At 40.1% G+C, this 16007-nt stretch overlaps 1 protein-coding gene across 2 annotated transcripts; it reads right to left on the bottom strand.

Annotated features, from left to right (window-relative positions):
• Positions 1 to 1640: 1640 nt before the first annotated feature.
• ttc14 (tetratricopeptide repeat domain 14) lies at positions 1641 to 16007 on the bottom strand. Of its 2 annotated transcripts, XM_071486380.1 has the most exons (12): positions 15404 to 16007; positions 13857 to 13987; positions 12573 to 12772; positions 11376 to 11460; positions 10245 to 10374; positions 9647 to 9802; positions 8929 to 9000; positions 8614 to 8733; positions 7714 to 7836; positions 6634 to 6751; positions 3965 to 4071; positions 1641 to 3853 (listed from the first exon to the last, which is right to left on the bottom strand). In XM_071486380.1, exons 1-12 carry the CDS (start codon positions 15535 to 15537, stop codon positions 2836 to 2838), a joined length of 2394 nt encoding a protein of 797 aa, XP_071342481.1. In that variant the 5' UTR covers positions 15538 to 16007; the 3' UTR covers positions 1641 to 2835. The 2 variants fall into 2 exon arrangements, with proteins under 2 accessions (XP_071342481.1, XP_071342482.1); XM_071486381.1 differs by lacking the exons at positions 1641 to 3853; positions 3965 to 4071 and adding an exon at positions 6324 to 6583 and having other exon boundaries at positions 6620 to 6751; positions 15404 to 15671.

The following is a 16007-nucleotide window of genomic DNA, read 5'->3' as shown; positions in this document are numbered from 1 at the left end:
AGCAAGACTAAAAACTGAACAGTGATTTATCTTTTCAGAGAAGCTATTCTCAATAATACACACAACACACTGTCTTTTTTTTCCAGTGGAAATACTTCCTACCAAAGAAATACTGCTCCACAAACAAAATCCCATTCCCCACTATTGTATTTGGTAGAGTGACAAATCAGAGATGATCATCTTCAACAACAGAAAATGAAAAACGACTACCTGCATGGCTGGATAACACAAGAGACACTACGTGACAATATGTTGAATTGTCATTTGTGCAAACTAGTACTTTCATGATCCAAGATTAGTGCTCTGATGTTTCTGTGTTTCCCCTTTTCACTTTTGGGCTTTTCCTAATTTTGTTTCAGTAAAGTTTAGGCCAAGTAAGTGTGGAGGGAGAACGGCACCGGCCAGCAGTGCTTGCTCTTCCTTAGACTTCAAACAGGCTGGTTACAGTAGCTTCCATGCATGTTCAGGGTCAATATCCTGCTGGAAAACGAATCCTCTCCCATACATATTACTGAGCCAGAAGGGATGGCGCCTCTCTAAAATTTAGTAGTATTTCTATCTGGCTGGTGTGTAGCTGATCCTGTGCAAGTCAGTTGAAACAGCCCCACAGCTGAATATTTCTACCACCACATTTGACTGAAGGTTTTCTGCACTGTTGCATTTACAATATCATGGGCTGTCTCCTCACATATGTAAGCTCTTTGCAAATGTTAACTTTGACTCTTTCAATGGTATGGTGTTTATTTGACCTTGGATGCCGATGCTATCATGAAGATGTTAGTTTGACATACAAGTCTTTACAGCAGGCGTCATTTTGGTTTAGATTTGGATATAAAATGTGTGCACTGTGCATTTACCTCTAAATGCACTTTGTATTTTAACTCAAATTTAGTGGCGTCATGCTGAGAGTACTTTTTCATCACGAAAAACAACTCTGAAGCAGCCTCCTGCACTGTTATGTTCAGCTGGAAGATGTACATTTACAAAACAGTGCAACTGCTGCACAAAAGCCACAACTTCTCAAAATTTGAATTTTACATTTAGGCTGTGAAACATTTTCCAACTTTTTTAATGACATAAACCATTTTAAAACCCATAGGTCTATATAAAACCTGAATTGTCACAAGCTTGAAAGCAAGATGTTTTCTCTTAGCGCACATGGATAACAAGAGAGAACTATTAACTCATTGATTGAATCAACTATGTGAATTTACTTAACTTCTGGTATTAGTCATTGAAAGAACAAAACAGTCCAGACCAGAAAGTGAGTGAGCTTCATTCACTTCATCAAAAAAAAAAAAAAAGGGAGGGGGGGCTTCTATGTTGCTTTAAAGCTTTGGGATTACTGCTAATTATATTTTATGTAATATAAATATTGCTAGAGCCTAGTAAAGGATGCTGTATTCCTGCTAAATTAATTAGTAAAATATTAATAGGCTATTATTAGTATAGGGGAAACAGTTTATAGTCGATTTCTGTTCCAATAGTTATAATATATTATTGTATTAAACCCCTCAAACTTTTTACCAATCGCATCTTTTCACAAAACCAAAAGTAGAAGGTTGGAAAAACAAAAGGCAACAAGGGAAAAAAACTGATGCTGTGTTAAAAAAAGAATTGCCTTAAAAACTTGACACAACTTGACATTTTAAATGCTTTATTGATTCAACGGAGGTTATTTTACAACAAGAGAAAATGATCTTGAATACAGCTGGAACATCTGTTTTTTATAAAGCTGGAAAAAGTACCAAGGGACTAACAGTCAGGTTGTCCGGGAAGACACTAAACAAGCCACAAAAAGAAACTGGCACAAACTGGCACAAGGCAGTAAACATAAGGCATTTTCTTAAAGGGGCTATATGCAAGTTTTCTCTGTGGCAGAACATGGTTTCTGTCTGGGAGCAGGTGGTGGTGATGATGATGGGTCTGAGCAGCGCTACTTTTTGCAGGCAGACTGGACGCTACAGTGACTGGTTATTAGAAAGTGCCAACATGGTCAGACCAGGGTTGGCTGCTCAACATGCTAACATCAGCAGAAGAAAACAAGTGATAGAGACAGAGGCAAACCAAGAGTCAACACTGGTGTGACTTTCCTCTGCTGGAGACAGCTCCTGACAAATAAAGGAGTCAAGTTTGATACTGAACTCCTGATGTTTCTTCTAGACTGGTAAGTATACAGCTGTTAATGCTAACGTTGACTATATAGATATAGCTAAAACTTACATATAGCTCCTTCAACAGAAAAAGGTCTCAACTTAAAATGAACAAAAAACAAGATATTAAAGCCTGTAGCAACTGATGTGACACCAAAGAGCCAAATAATGTAATGACAAAAAAGTCAAAGTATGTATATAATAATTACACAGCTAATTTAATAATATTGACTAAAGATGTTTTATTTATTGTCAATGATGCTCTTATGTTTAAATATTATTTTGTAATAAGCAGAAATGAATTACACTAATGATCACTAGTAACAACAGTAACATGTTATCACATTTTGGGAAAGTATTTTCATAATATTATTTATAGTTTCAATCCATTCAGTTGAAAATGTTTATTACATTTTGACCAGCTCTTATACAGTGATCATTGCAGCTGATTACAGGCCTTAAACCTACCAAAAAGAGTTAGACATTTCAAAGTAAAATGACTCATTTACTGCAACACTCACGGTAACGGAAAAGATTCAGCCAGCAACACATTTGGCCGTGTCTCAGGTGGTAATATCTTGATGCACGGTCCAAAGAAATGAATCAATGGTACAATCATCCACTTAAAGATCTCTTTTCTTCAACACTTGTATTTGGCATATTCTGGGCTTTTATTTTGGAGTTATTTTTTTGGCCTGACTCCTTTCTCCTTCTCAAACTGGGCAATCTGATTGAAAATGTCCAGCAGGTTAGCAGGAAGGTCTTTTTTACCTCTTTCCCCTGCCACTGAGATCGCACCACTTTGCTCGTTATGATTTCCAGCACTATCTGATCTTCTACTGCTTTTACTCCTCTCTTCCTCCTCTCTGCCCTTTCTAGTTTCCTTCTCGCTTATCACATTTTCTATCTTACTTATTTCCTCCCTCCCCCTGTTCTCATACCTACCGCCATCGAAGGAGTTCCTCTTTGATAAGTCATGTCTCACCCTGTTCTCCAAGTGTTTAGAAGCAGAACCAGAGTTTCCTGAATATTCAGATCGAACACTAGATTTCCGTGAGTACTCGGAGTCAGCTGACGAGCAGGATACTTTTCGCTTTCTGTACTCGTCTAAGCTCCTTCTCCTCTTAGAGTCACTGTTTCTCCTGTTATCCTCATTCCCTCTTTCCCTGTTTTTATCCTTCCTTTCTCTGCTCCTCCTCTCCTCTCTTTCTGGGCTTCTGCTCCGACTGCTTTTCCTTCTCCTCGCCTTGCTCTCCTCTCTGTCCCCACTCTTTCTTTCTTTACGCGAGGAGTCAGACTCCTCGTTCTCTGAGGCCGCCGACAAAGAATAAAGCTGACAGATCCTTCTTTCTTCAGCATCCTTCTCCTCTACCTCCTCCTCATCCCTCTCTCCAAACCCTGGACCTCCCTTCTGGTTGAGAAAGGTGGCAGAGGTGTTGGGAGGCGCGGGATACCACTCCACCTCGTCCTCATCCTTCTCCGTCCTGTCTTTCTCGCTCTTACCCTCCTCACTCCTCCTGCTCTCCCTTGAGGAGATCCTGCGATGGCGTTTACTTCCACGCTCAGACCTCCGGCGCTTCTTTTTCTTCTTTTTGGACCTCCTGCGAGAGGAGGAGGACGAGGAAGAAGTAGAAGAACTCCTGGAGGAAGTGGAGGACGATGACAAGGAAGATGTTGATCTCTTCTGTTTTTTCTTCATCCTGAGGGAAAGAGACATCCACTGATAATCTAATTCTGACCACACAGTTGGTTTTTGTTATGAGATGCTTATGTACCTCTGCCATACCTTTAAAAGATCAGAGCCAACTCACCTCTTCTCCTCTTTTAAGATCTTACGCAATTTCTCAGCACTGGTCTGGCCGCTCTTAGTTTTCACCTGCTCCTTAGCCAGCGCTTCTTCTCGCAGGCGAATTGATTTCTTCACGGTCGCCGAGCGAGGCAAGGCAAGGCATGACAATGGCAGGCAAAAGCCCACGGAGACAAATTCAAACAAATACACACCAGGACCCCAAACCATGCAACCAAGACCCCAAAAAATGGCAGTCAGTCATTCATTCATTTATTTATTCAGCCATTCATGTCAGAGTAAGAGGGTATAAGGAGGAATAGGAAAGTAAAGAAGCACAGAGGAAGGTCACAATCAACAACCACAGGTGACAGAGTGGTAGAGGAAAATACAGAGATTCGCATATTTACCATAGAAAAAGTGGTGTGATCCAAGAGCGAGGTAGTTGGGATGGATGAACAGACAGAGGTGTGCGGAGAAAACAAACAGCATTTGTTCCCCATTGAGACAGAGAAGGTGTCAACGTTACCGTATTGGACCAGAGACGCGGCACCACACCCAGTGACCAGAGGAGGAGTCGTTGTCATTGTGCAGTTTGTTTTTGTTTGTTTTTTTCGCCCCCCGAAAGGCAGGTGACAAGGCCGTGGCAGTCAGAGGGTCAAAGGGCAGAGTCCCAGGGTTGGAGACACACACACACACCAAAACACTTCATCAGTATTACAAACCACAGCGTCAGGAGCGTGTTTGTGTTTTTGCACAAAAATCACATTGACAGTGTAAGAGGATGTTGTTCATATTAAAAAATAAAAGCGACTTCTTCTCAGTATGTACAGTATCTGTGCATATGCAAATGTTCTCAGACATGATTCAGCACCATGGACAGCACTTTAAGATGGTTGCCAAGGTGTTTGCACTAATTTGCATAATTAGACCTCTTCATTTATCACCTCTCCCACTCTCCATGTAGTTTTGTTGCAGCTTTTAGGGAAGGACATATTACTGCTTCATCGTTAGATATGTCCCACATGCATACTTCTAAAACAGTCGGAACGCAGACTGAAAATGTTTCGTGTCCTGTTGATGTGGGAAATAGATGAGCTGCTCATAACTGGAAGAATTTAAAATAAAATAAAAAAATTTATTTAAATTTCTCTGCCCTATTTTGCAGTGACATTTTAAATTTGATTGAAATAAACTGCAAGTTTTTTATTTTCATTTGGAAACACAAAACATGTTAGGAAATTAAATATCTTTGATTCTTAATATCCTTTATTTCTTGTACACTTACTGCAAAAACAGTACACTTAAAGGATTAGTATATTCTGTAATAGAATTAGTTTGTTGTACGGAGGTGGGACAAAGCACTTCCTTACAGTGCAGGCAGCTTCGACCTGAGTCACCCTCATGAATCAAAATACCTGTGGCATACTTGGTGAGTGGTTAAGGCTACTACACAGTAAAACATAAAACATTTTATATTTATATATTTATATATTATATTTGTTCTGCATTACATGAAATTCGACTTCTCTTCAGTGAAATGTTGCAAATCAACCATTTTACAGTTGAAACACATTGTATATCCACACAAAATGCTGATGTTAGAATGATTCATGTTTTGATATAAATCTTTAACCAACATCAACTAGTTAACCATTAGCAGACACGCTAAAGTGTCAATGCAAACTGTTTAACTGAAGATTATGGTTGGTTAATGATCAGAGAGTGTAGACTGACAACAGAGAACCAGTTCAAAAGGCTACGTCTATATAAAATTAAAATTAACTTCTAATCTTAGAAAAATGTTAATCTGTCTCATAAAACAAATGACAGCCATTAGAGGAGATTTTTATTGACTAAGCTGCCACCGATGTTACACCCACACTGCCTCTATGGCCTACCTGTAAGACTATTTGAACTCCTTGAGTGAACAGGTTTGGTCACATTTAAAAAGCTTTGATGTGGTGCTTGGTTGGCATAAAAAGTGCACCTTCATTGTTATGTCATTTTATAATCAAAACAGTCTTTAGACTTGTAAGATTCATCCACGTCTCTGTGGTATTTGGATAAAAGTATTTACACTGAGCCAGACTGAACCATGATGATTCTCTTCGGGTTCAACGCTATGAGTGACATCTTTCACGCACAAGTCGTTGCTTGCTCTATCGTTTATGTAAAAATATTGATTATAGCCACTTTAAAGAAAAACTGGACCACACATGCACAGATATTCTCACATCCATCTTAGATACCTGACACAAATACCAATCTGGGTCATCTCAGCTGTTTTTATGACAAATTTATCTGTCATTACAAAAGTCACACACAGTCACACCCTGCCTAGCCTGTTGTTTTTACAGTTCAAACTGGACAATGTGCTCTGCAGCAACAAGCAGCTGCTCTGGTGTTAACCACAGACCAAACTGTGAAACAGACCCAGGCAACAAAAACACTGAGTGATGTTCTTTTGCTGCTTCGCCTGCTTTATTTGTTTTTCTGAAGTCATACGTGACCCTGCATTCAAATATAGGTGTAACAAAGCCTGGATGTGCTCATTATTGTAAGCATGTGATTAATAGTTAAGCCGAAATACAAAGGGTGCATACTGGCCAACTTGTGTGTGTGTGTGTGTGTGTGTGTGTGTGTGTGTGTGTGTGTGTGTGTGTGTGTGTGTGTGTGTTGTGGCCCGCTCACCTGTATAGTTTCCGTGATCTTGTGCAGGGCCTCTTGTGCCTCAGGGTTTGAGTCATCGAGAGATAAAGCCCTCCTGTACAATCCCTCAGCTGTCACTAGTTTCTCTTGCTCTTCAAGCCTACACACACGCACGCACGCACGCACGCACGCACGCACGCACGCACGCACGCACGCACACACACACACACACACACAATAGACTTCTGATTAAATAAGATCAGGAATTTTAATCAGTAACAAAGAACTAATAACAAAATTCCTGTCACCACTCCCATCTCTGCAATCTCTGCCTTTTTCTTCTGTAAACAAACCATCCAAGTTGATGCTCACTCATCTGATCCAAAAAAGCATTTCTGTTTGCTTTGTTTGCTCACTCCTTGTTGTTTTTGTATTGCTCTCACCTGTCTCTCTCTGCCTCAGTATCGCCGGCACCCGCGCTGCTGAAGCTTTGTCTCCGTTCCCCTCTCATGCTCACCTGCCTTCTGCACACTGCTTATCCCCCTGGTCCACTATTACTCCACCTCTGGACACTGTCTAACCATCACTGGATTCATCTCTCCCCAAATCCTCCAAACCCCAGAAGGACTCGCACTCTCTCAGACTCCCTGTGGCGTGCTAATAAATGCATTTTATTGTATACACCATGTGCTTGTGTTTGTGTCTGAATCCAATCTGGGGTCCAAAGCCACTGATCCTCAGATCGTAACACTTCTTCTGTAATATCTATTCAGTGTCGCAGCCACGGAATCTCCAAACTCGACGGTCTCCTAAATATAATTTTAAGTGTAGACTAGTGCGAGACATTTTAAACGGGAAGTACTGACAGGAAAAGAAATGATGCTCAGGTTTAAAAAAAATGTTTTTAGAGGCAGCAGAGGAGGCGTTAACACAGACATAATGATGATTACTTTGGTACATGTGTTCATTTATAGACACACATGTAACAAAGAACATAAATGAGGCTGTGATGCAATCAGAGAAAAATAATCACAGTATTTAAGGAACTGGTTTGACTAAAACAAACAGAACTTTCCTCCTTTGTGCTGTCGTGTACACAGAATAAAGCGCTAAACTGCTTACTGTTTTCCTCTCTCCACCAGTGTCTGGCAGAGGTACTTCTTGGCGTTGCGGTGATCTGGACAGCTCTCCAGAGCCAGCTCAAAGTCTGATATCGCCTTTACCATGCTGCCTTTGTTAGCATACCTGAGCCATGAAGGAAACAACAAGTGAGAACAAAAAACTATACAGAGAGAGAATCCAATCATGTTATTATTTGCAGTCAGTTTGAACTATCACAACTGACAGAAAATTATTAAACCAGCTCGAATGGTATAACTAGATATTTAACATATTATGTTATATATGTCCACAGAAGGAATACAAAGTCTAAACTGCATTAGTAAAACAGGCAATAATGCAAATATTTACAATAAATGTGTGCACTATGATGTGTTACACGTCTACTATGTTATTTATGAGTGAGTTCCCTTTCTGTTCTCTCATAGTAACAGCACCTCACTTGGGTTCAAAGGCATAAAAGATGTGTGATTTGGCTCTCAGACAGATCAGGCAGCGAGCCAAAGAAAAGTTTTTGTTGCAACAACAATGAAAGACAATGAAACACTTTCAGGAACTGATGTGGTATTTGAAATATTGGTCCTCATATTTCTCTCTAAAATACCTGATGCATACTCTATTCTTTGTCATTGCTGCCCAGTTTTTGTTTCAGCTTTACAAATGGTGTAGGAAACATTTTCATCAACCATGTTTAATTAAACAAGACTGCAACATTTTTAACAATTACCAAAATAAAAATACATAAGTCAATGCCTTTTGGGTATGAGTATTCAATGCATGCATGTGTAATAATTCAAATATCTGAAGATGATGCAGAGCTTAGTGAGATAAATATTAACTAATATAAACCCAATCCAGAATTATACCATCAAATGTAGAGACTTAAAGTAAGAATTGACTCACAGAGCTCCCCGTGCCACCAGTGCTTCTACATTATTAGTGTCGATCTCCAAGGCCTTGTTGTACTCATTCATGGCTTCCACATGACGACCATGTTTGAAGTGGTCCACACCTGCTCGGACACTGAGCAGACACACACACAAAAAAAAAAAACAGACATGAAAACTGAAAATGAAGATTACATTCAAATTAATGTCAAGAGACAAGAAGCCAGAGGAAGAAAGATTAGATGCAAAGTTAAAATGTTCATCAGTGGCACAATTAGCGGCACGCCACCATCTATTTGCTGTGGTCAAAATGAAAAAGGTTTAGAATTACCATTTCAAGGCCCAGGAAGCAGACTGCTTCTTCCTGATTGCAGAGGCAAAATCCTCCTCTTGGAAAAGTTTACTGCAGAGAAAAGAGGCGCAGGTTCAAAACAGTCCTCCCTCAACATTACAGGGACTGTATCCCCGTCTACCTGCCTTCCTACAAGACGAAGGCTGCCTAAGCTATTATATGATTTTACAATTCCCTGTAAACTACACGGTGTGAGCATTTTCTCTTAGAGTAAGGAAAATAACATTTGGCAGCTTCCATGTTTCATAGTATTTACTGAAATTATGCAAAGTTACTGGAGATTTTCTGAAGATACGATTATAGTCACATAAATGATTCAAATATGAACCAAGGACTTGTCAATGTCCTTGTTTTTGTTTGCCAGGCCCTGAAACACATCCTTCACTTGCTAATTTCTACCAATTATGAATCTTGCCTTGACATTTGATAAGTAGTGTGAGAGGTAACTCTAATTAGATCACTGATGTTCTTAAGACCTCCTGTGAGCTACCTGAGTTGTTTACACTGCCCTGCCTGGTAAGCCAACTCACTCCTTCTTTGTTCTGGCTTGTCATTTTAACCAGAGAGACTCGTCAATCAATAGTTTGGTTTAAAATGGGAAGCTTGTTACCAAATATACAACAAAACTCTTATACAATGTTGTGACAGATTAATCAATTTGTTGGAAAACAAGATGTCACCCAGTTGCCATGTTTACCTCTGTAGTCCTCTCATCATGGATGGTGGGTGGGCGTCGCTAATTCCCACCTTCTCCAGCAGGTAGTCCACCACAGAGGGGTTGTGGTAGCCGTGGCAGCTCTGCAGTATACACTCATACGTCTCACTGGAGTCGCTGGCTGCACGAACGCTACGACTGAGAGGGGAGAATTTAACAGTGAAATTTGGTTCATATAACTCAGAGGATGTCAATGTGATTGACAGACTGCCACGCTAGAACTGGATCTATGCAAACCTGCAAAGGATCAAAGGTCATAGTGACTGAGAGTGGTCTGTTTATTTTCTGTGGTCACAAAAATCTCATCAAGCTCACAAAGGTAAAGCACAGCAGTGAAAACAACAAGACAGGGTGAAATAGTTGCTATAATCAACAGGCATCATGTAAATTAGATTTCAAATATTTTAATGTGACAATTCTTCCATCTTGATATTAAATGTTAATGTTTCAATTCAGAGTTCTGCAAAACTAGCAAGATGCTTCTTCACTTTGCGCAGTGTGTTTGATTAAGTGTTCGTTTTTCAAATCTTTCACTGTTGTGTATTATCTTTTGTTTTGTCAGATGATGTTGTGATGTTACCTGTAGTGCACGGGCAGCTCTTCCCGGGTAATGACTCCCAGTTTGATGTGCTTCAAGCTGGGAGTAAGAGAGGTCGGCTGGAGGGACACTGTGATCTTCTCCTGGTAGCGGTCGATGTCTTTCACTCCAGCTACAAAACAAGACAGCACAGAGCTTTGTTTGTCAGCCATGTGGAAGAGCAAAAACAGCAACAACTCACAGAGGAAATCACGTTTCGTTGTTCTGCAGTTGATGCTTAAGGAGCTTTAACTGATGGATGGATTTCAAGTGGGAAATCTGATTAGTAAGTGTCTCTGCTTTTCTTACAACACACAGTCATATGTAAAACAGGGTCTGGTAAAAGCCTACTGAGTCAAAAGTGCAACAGAATCTCCAAAACCATTCAAGCATTCATATTACATCTTACACTGGTGCTAATCAAGCGCTCATAGCGAAAACAGCCCGTCATTAAGAACTCAAACACAGCACGAGGTGCCGCGTTGGTGGGGGCGTGTTGTTTCAGGCACTGGTGAGATGATGAAAGGTCGACTTGAGTAACAGATACGAGCTTCAGAGATGATCAGATGCAGAGCGGTTAATATTACTAGGAGGGAGGATTTTACACTGAAAAGATGGTGGTCATCATCCTTCATCATAATGATCATGAGGTAAACAGGAGAATTTGATTAGACAATGCAGGGCTGCGTCAGATTATCTCACACTGCATTGTAGTGAAAGATACAATGCATCCTGACAACAGCATTGTTTTGTTTTTAATTGTTTCCTTTATTGCCGGAGCCCTTTGCAGTGGCATCCTCCACTGTGCCAACACTGTGGTCTAATTGAAATGAATGAGGGAGCTGCACTACCACTGTGCTAATGTTGGTCTGAACAAGGCTTTGGGCACAAACAACTTAATACCTGCTGAAAAGAGCTGTAGTAAATGATCACGATGAAGTTGACTGATGGCAACTACCTGGTTGTCTTGGTGATAAAACCCCGCCTGAAAACTGCATGATACAAAATGGTCAACCTGTATTAATTTGAGTGAGCTCACAAGCCAACCTTATCTTTATGTAGACCACAAGGTCTACATAAAGCTATTGTCTAACCCAGCTGGTTGTTTAAGACAAAGCCAAAGAAGACACTAACCTCTGATGAAGTCCCCGACCTGGTAGTAGGACAGAGGGTCATCGTGGTTTCCAGTGGAGGGAATTTCTCTGATGTGACATAGAGCCTGAAAGCAGAAAGGAAAACACATTACAGATAAATTTTGGTGGGTCTGGAAGAGTCTGGAAAGGTTTGGGGAGCAGAAGGAGGATGTCAGTAGTTGGACTAGTTTGGAAGAAGAAACAGGCTGATTACATAGCATTTTCACCAGTGTGAGAAAGAGTCAGAGGAATTGTTTTTTTCAGGGAAATGTGCTGTGTTTTCTGTTTATCCAAAACGAGACAAACTGGTGGATGTACATTTTTTAAATGTCACATGCAGCCATTTGAGTGTATGATGGATGAGGAGATCTGCATAGTTTAGATGGGCCTCCAGGTGTCTGTCATTCCACCAGATGCATGGTTGGACAGGACAGTGGCTCTGTGAATTCCCGTCACTCACACTCTGAACCTCTGGGTCAGAAGATTCCCAGAAAACAAATGTAGGTCACATTACAGTTACAGCATGGTATTTACAGCTGGGTTACACACACTGTACATCAGTCCACATATAACATCCACATCAGTCATGATGCTTTGCTTACAGATCTCAACCTGTGAAGTACAGACAGGTGACAAATTGAAGGGAAAAACCTGAAAAATGAGGAGAAACAGGGTGACAACGCCCCCATCTCCCATCCACAGGGCACAAAATGTCACTTAAAGGTTTGAGTATGAAAATGATGTGAATCATATGCTATGGTCTTCACAGTCACCAGGTCTCAAACCAACTGAACAGCTATAGGAGATTTTGGACCGGTGTGTCAGACCACCACCATCATCAAAACACCGAATGAGGGAATATCTTTAGGAAGAATATTAATCCATTACTCCAGTAGAGTTCAGAGGCTTGGAGCACTGAAGCTGTTTTGGCAGCTCATGGTGGCCCAACACCTTACTAAAACAATTTATGTTGGTTTTTCCTTTAAATTGTCACCTGTCTGGACATTAAAAGACAAACCCACGGCCAGTGATTCAGGAACTCACAGAACCACACAGTTGGCATTTCCACTGTTTTTGCCAACTGTCAATCCAAGACTTCTTCCTCTCCAAAGATAGACAATTTTTTTTTTTTTTGGATCTGTGACAAGATTCATGACATGGCTCACATGCCTTCACTTATTTTAGCTTGTTAACCTACTGACAACTCCAGGTCTTCTATGTCTCTCCTCAGGCCTCCTGCCATGCACAGCAGAGTGAGAAAGAAGCCATATTCTCTTATGTTGTTGATCCTCCCCACTACGATGTCTCCTCTCTCCAAGTCCCTGTACAGCATGGATTTTCTCTCCTCGTACGACACCTCCATGAACAACTCCGCTGGTGGCATGATGGCGTAGGGCTCTGAGGAGAGCAAAGGCAGAAAACTGAGTCAAACACATCCCGTACATGGACACATTTCTTCACGTCAGACAATCCCTAAACATCCTCAGAGAACATCCACATTAAGCAGCCTAAATTTAAAGGCTCATCTTTTTCTCTTTATTTACACTAAGCTTCCATTTTCCTCACCTGAGAGTGGAGCTTTTCCAAAGCAGTCTCCGGAGTGAATAAATCTTAAAACTGCTGTTATGTGTGAGTGAGGATGAGGAAAACTGAGCTCTGGCTTGTTGGAGACATAAGCCTGCACACCCATGACTGAGGGCTGTGTGACTTAGGAAGGCAACCTCTTCTTGCTTGTAACTTCCTCTGTTATCACTCATTATAGATGTCAGTAAAGCTGATGACAGCTGGTGTCATTAACATGTAATTTAAGGCCCGTGTTTAATCAGAAAAGCCAGCCACCATAAAATAGTGATCTGACAAGTATGGGCTACAATCAAATCACTATTGTACACGTATTCTTTTGTCTGGCACAGGAACAAAAAATATGTAAATAAGCCCGACAGCTGCAGCAGATAGTCAATTAACAAACAGTAAATCGAAAGGAAATTCACTGGCAACTACTTTGATAAGTGAGTAATCATTTTTCTCATTTGTTGAAAAAAATTAGCATATGACGATTTGGCCCTGTTCTTTGTCGTGCACGTTTGGGTGTCTTGAAAACACAGAACATTTGAAGACGTCACCCAGGGCTGAGGAAACTTACAACAGGCATTTTTCATTATTTTCTGACCTATTATAGACAAAACAATTAACAGAGTAATCGATAAGCTGTAGATCTAATGAACACAACTGTTAAATTTGGCTGTATTAAAAACACAGAAGAGGTGAACAAAGAGAGCAGGTGATTGAACTCTGGTTTATTAAGCTAAAGCTTCAGCACTATAGTCAAGCTAGCGTTTCACACTGGACTGAGATCTTTAAAAAAATGACCTGGAAACATTAATGTGGATACACAGTATTATCTTCAAACAAAAATCATATTCAAAAAATGTGACACTTCAGTGTGAATGGAGCCTGAGATATGTGGTCAAACCAACACCACCTGCAGCCTCCTCCCCCTCCTCGTGCTCCTCTTCTTGAAGAGTGGCAGTCTTCCATGCTGGACAGAACAGGATGTCAGCCTTCCTGGCAATGAACTGCTCCACAAGGGGGCTGCCCGGCTCTTCACCCTTGCTGCACAGAAAACATAAACATTCACCAGTGGCTCTTCAAATAACCCTTTGACAGACCAATAGTGGTCTCATTCACACCTGGTAGACAAGTGCATAGGAAAATAAAATAATACAATAGAAAAAGTTGAATGAAGGCAATGACATTCATCAGGCAGCAAAGTTATAACATGAAAGAATCTTTATTTTAGGGCCAAATGCTGCAGCAAGCAGTCGGGATGGGAAGCAAATTGTGAACACATGAGTAATAATTATTACACTATCAGCAATTGAATCAAACATCCTTAAAATGATTCATACAGTAAACAGGGATTCTAAAGGGTTCAAAGTTAAATTTTACACCAATTTAATAGCACACGCAGCCCAACATACGATGGTAAAACCAATCGGAGAATGAATGGACCCTATGACCTAGAATTATCTGTTATTACATTATTTTTTTCAGTTCTTCCTGGAAATATATAACAATAATTGTAATAATAAAAAGAATCAATTCATGCAACCTCCACCCGCATAAACAACATAAGATGAATGGATGCACCAACCAATTAAAAATTATGAATTCATATGACTTGCAAAGTCAAAACCATTACTGATTAAGGCCAGCAAGAAAAAATATTCAAGAACTTCATAAATGAAATCTATGACTTCTATGGCCTTTTTTTTTATTTTATTTTTTTTATATAGTGGTGACTGAATTAAATGCTTTTTAAGACTTTTCAAGAGCCACAGATACTGTCTGAAATATTTGCTAGCTACAGTCCAATATCTAAATGTCAAGAGCCACAGAATATAGACCAAACAAAAGAGCTGATGAGCGAAGCAAGAATAAGAATCAGAACTAAATTTCATTTAGGTGTGTTTGTGCATGCAAGGAATGTGACTCCAGTATCTAGTGGCTCTCTGTGCTGACACGCAGTACCAGTAACAATGTCCAGGTCAACCAGTTGCTGAAGTACTATACAAGGAAACAAGTGGCAAAGGTATGCAAGAGTGCAAGGACTGCTAAAATAAATATGGATAATGAAAAAGGTTACTTTAAATGCATACAGCAGGTGGTTGTATTTAATATGTGCTTGTATACATGTGTAGAGAATACAAAGAATGCTTGTATTTGTGTTTGATGGATGATATGTACATGTTACTGCACAATGTGAGTTTTAAACTAATATAAAGTTGATTTGTAGGTACAGAGGATGTTTTAGTATTGCAGGGCTATTGCACAAGGATTGTTTCTGATGAGTCAAAGCTCATATACTAATTGTAAACATCTTCATCACCTTAAAGTGAAACAAAATCACACATCATCTAAAAAGTATAAGAGTATTTTCTAGATACTTGTGACAAAGGGGGAGCTTTAGAGGATTTCTGTGGAAGCCACATGTGGAGGTGCAGGTACCGGTATAAGCTTCTGCCTTACCTCTCACTCGTAGTCTTGGACAAGTCAGACACCACAGCTTGGAAGTCTGGGTTTTCTGTTTGTTCACATTTCAGTTTATTGAACAAGGATTCTCCATGATACGTGAGACACTGCCTCAGCAGATCTCTGTCCATTCTGTTTTTTTGTTTTTTTTTTTTACACGACTGCAGTCACATTATTGAACAAGCCAAACACACGATTTAGCCGTTAGCAACAATTAGCGAATTTGGTTTTTTATCTTGCGATAGAGACACATTTTTTTAAAGCACTAGGCACAACTGTTCAGATCTGTGTTCAAAGTCGCGAAATGCTCTATTATTAAGTTAGCACTCTGAGAAATGCAGCTTAATGGTTTAATTTAAATGACAACGTTGCTCGGTATCGTTTAGCTAGCTGTCTCGCAAAACAAACGCTAGTTAGCCATGCTAACGCTCCGTTTTTTTTTTGTTTTTTAGTGTGTTATCTTTACAAAATCTCACAATAGTTTCACAAAGTCCCTCCGTTTCTCATAACATAAAACACAACTATATTTTTTACACAGATTAGCTACAGCTGCAGAGTTAACAGCCATGGACGAATGAGCCTGCGTGGAGTGTGTTACACT

The sequence above is a fragment of the Trachinotus anak genome, unplaced genomic scaffold (assembly GCF_046630095.1).
Source record: "Trachinotus anak isolate AG129_WGS33_773 ecotype Australia unplaced genomic scaffold, CSIRO_AGI_Tana_v1 ptg000010l, whole genome shotgun sequence".
NCBI classification, from domain to species: Eukaryota; Metazoa; Chordata; class Actinopteri; order Carangiformes; family Carangidae; genus Trachinotus; species Trachinotus anak.
Note: the sequence above shows the minus strand (reverse complement) of the source record. Positions and strands in the feature narration are given on the sequence as shown.